The sequence below is a fragment of the Papaver somniferum genome, chromosome 8, assembly GCF_003573695.1.
Source record: "Papaver somniferum cultivar HN1 chromosome 8, ASM357369v1, whole genome shotgun sequence".
NCBI lineage: Eukaryota > Viridiplantae > Streptophyta > Magnoliopsida > Ranunculales > Papaveraceae > Papaver > Papaver somniferum.
The window spans coordinates 82,507,221-82,510,047 of NC_039365.1; the positions used below are offsets into that span (position 1 = coordinate 82,507,221).

At 34.1% G+C, this 2,827-nt stretch overlaps 1 protein-coding gene across 1 annotated transcript; it reads left to right on the forward strand.

Moving 5' to 3' along the window:
* Positions 1-386: 386 nt before the first annotated feature.
* Positions 387-2,261, forward strand: LOC113305711. Its single transcript, XM_026554723.1, has 2 exons — positions 387-434; positions 1,230-2,261. The coding sequence occupies exons 1-2, from the start codon at positions 387-389 to the stop codon at positions 2,259-2,261; spliced, it is 1,080 nt and encodes a 359-aa protein (XP_026410508.1).
* The last annotated feature ends 566 nt before the right edge of the window (positions 2,262-2,827 follow it).

The window sequence follows — 2,827 nt, forward strand, 5'->3', positions numbered from 1 at the left end:
TATTATCATGTACCTATTTACTCTTATTGGATATATTTGTCTCATCTATCACATGACATGATAATATTAGCTCCTACTCTTTATTTTAGTTATGCCAAAAGTTAAAAGAAAATAATCCATTTGATTTTTACTAGTTGATTTTCAACTTAATAGTGATAGCTTATTTGTTTCTTAATGATCACATGCTTGTCTTCTAACATGAAAGTGACATTTTATCACTAGTTTAATTAATTAAAATCATGTGATACATAAAAATATGGTTTGTTTTACTTATACAAAATAAATAAATAGGGGTCAACTGATTTTGTTTCAAACTCCTCATGTGATTTTGTATTTTCTCTTTCATTTTTTTTTTTGAAAAATAAAATACATAAATAAATACATGTATGGATATACCTAAGAAGGATATCATATCATTCAACTTGTTAGCAAAAGTATTATACTCATGATGCATATGTATGTATGTTAATTATTTTTCTTTTAAACCATAAATATTCTAGTATTTTATTTTTATCAAATATTCATCATATATGTATACATTCATGATGTTATCCCCACCATATGTTACAATTTACCATACTTATTTTCTTTAGTATGTCATACTATTTTTTTAAGGTCTTCCTCAAAATTATAAAATTTTAATTTTTGACATGTACTTTATCCTTAATATTATATTTTAGTTTAATATTACTCATGCATGTCACAAATATTGACCAAAACCTATTTTTATCCCGCAAACGGTTTGTTACTAAATATGCAAACTAAATGCGACTTAAATTCCAATAATTTATATGTGTATACAAATGATAAATGGGCCTGTAGTTTATTTTTATTTTTTTTAACAGACCTATTTTCAGTTGATTATTTTGTCAACCTTGTTAACCAATTGTTTGCAATTTTTAAACCATAAAGAAATTTGGTTTGCAAACAAAGTTCCCCTGTTAAAACCATAAAGAAGCTTGGTTAATTAATTTTGTGAACGTGGTTATGATCAGAGATTGGACTATATGACATATCCGTATTACCCACAAAATCATAAAGAAATTTGGTTTTGGTATCCATCTTGGCCATAAAGAAATTTGGTCACGGGGAAATGATACTGTGATTTGTCGTGGACTCAGAAGGACTTGAGCACCATATTAATGTCCTTTATTTTGTCTATGTAGATGGACCCAATTCGACCAGAATTCGAACTTTTGGACTCAACATGACTTGAATACCACCGTTAGGTATCTGATGTGGAAACCACCTTCGTGGCAAAGGACTTCACCTCCACTATCAAGCCATCTGCCGACGCTGCTCCGGCAATTGAGAAACAAAAAGCTAATGCTCTTATGTTCCTCAAGAGGCATATCTATCCTAACCTACGTTGGGGTTATCATCACTTGAAAACGCCAAAAGAGCTATGGGATGCTCTAGATAGCCGTTTTGGGAACATTCATGATTCCTTAATACCACAATTGAACGTCCTGTGGAACGATATCCGCTTCCTCGGTTATGTGAAAGTGAATGATATCCAAAAAGACATGCTGCAAATTCAGGCACGTATGGACTTTTGTGGAAAGAAACTTACTGATGAGGAAATGATTCAGAAAACCCTATCGACCTTTTCCACCTCGTCCATGATACTAGCGAACCAGTATCATTTAGAGGTCTATAATAAAAGAATCACCACATTCAGTAGGTTGATAAACCTACTGCAAGTGGCCGAAAGGCATAATGAGATTCTTGTCAATAACAATGCCAGAGTTGTCGGGAAAAAGAAAGTTCCCGAAGCTAACCATGGCAAGGTCAATAAGGGAAAGAATCCCAAAGTAAAGAGGGCTCAAAATTCTGATTCACATCCCCATGATCCATACCCACGTGAAGATAACACCTCTCGTGGAAGAGGACGTAAGGGACATAATCGAGATCGAGGACGTAAAGGTTACTCTAATGTTTGGCATAGAGAAGGAACTTCTGGCCATAGTGATGGTGATCCTAAGTTCGAGAAAACACCTAAAAACCCATCTAACAAAAAGGCCGCAGAAGAAAATGCGCCTTGTTTTAGGTGTGGAATTTCTGGACATTGGTACAAGCATTGCAAGGCTAATGCCAATGTAGCTGCGAGCTACAAAAAGTACCGGGAAACTCTCGAACAAGAGGCTCACTATACGGAAGAAAATGATGTGATCCCTGACGTCAACCTCACAATTTCAGACTTCCTGGGAAATGAGGACTTTGCCCCAACCATGGATGTGCCTGATTTTTCTTGGGCCTAAGACTTAGTTTCTTGTTTTATGGCTTGCTAGACTCTGTATACCTTTAAATGCTTTGAAGTTTTTATGTTATCTTAGACTATCGTTTATTTAATAGTTTGAGTAGGTTTTACTATTGCTGAACATGTTCTTACCATCTTTATGTTATGTGTATAGATTATCTATAAGTACTTATTTTCTATTATGTTCTATAGAATTTTTCTTTTCTATAACCTACCGTCTTTCGTATACAACCATCTGATGAGGTATCATTTGACCCGTAATCTGTTTTTTAGCATGTAAATTAGAATGGAAAGGACCCCATTCTAGTAGAACAAAATTCTCTAAAGGAAATGAGATAGTTTGTTCATTTTTCTTAGTTTGTAACATTCCTGCCTAATGTACTTGTAGGAATGTCTCCAGGAGAAATTGAATGTTTAGTTGATAGTGCAACCACCCACACTATCCTAAGAAATAGACAGTTATTTGTCGATTTTACTCCTTATAATACATCTGTGACTACGATGATTGGATCATCTCAAGTAATAATTGGGCGAGATACTGCTCAATTCTTGTTTCCAAACGGCACA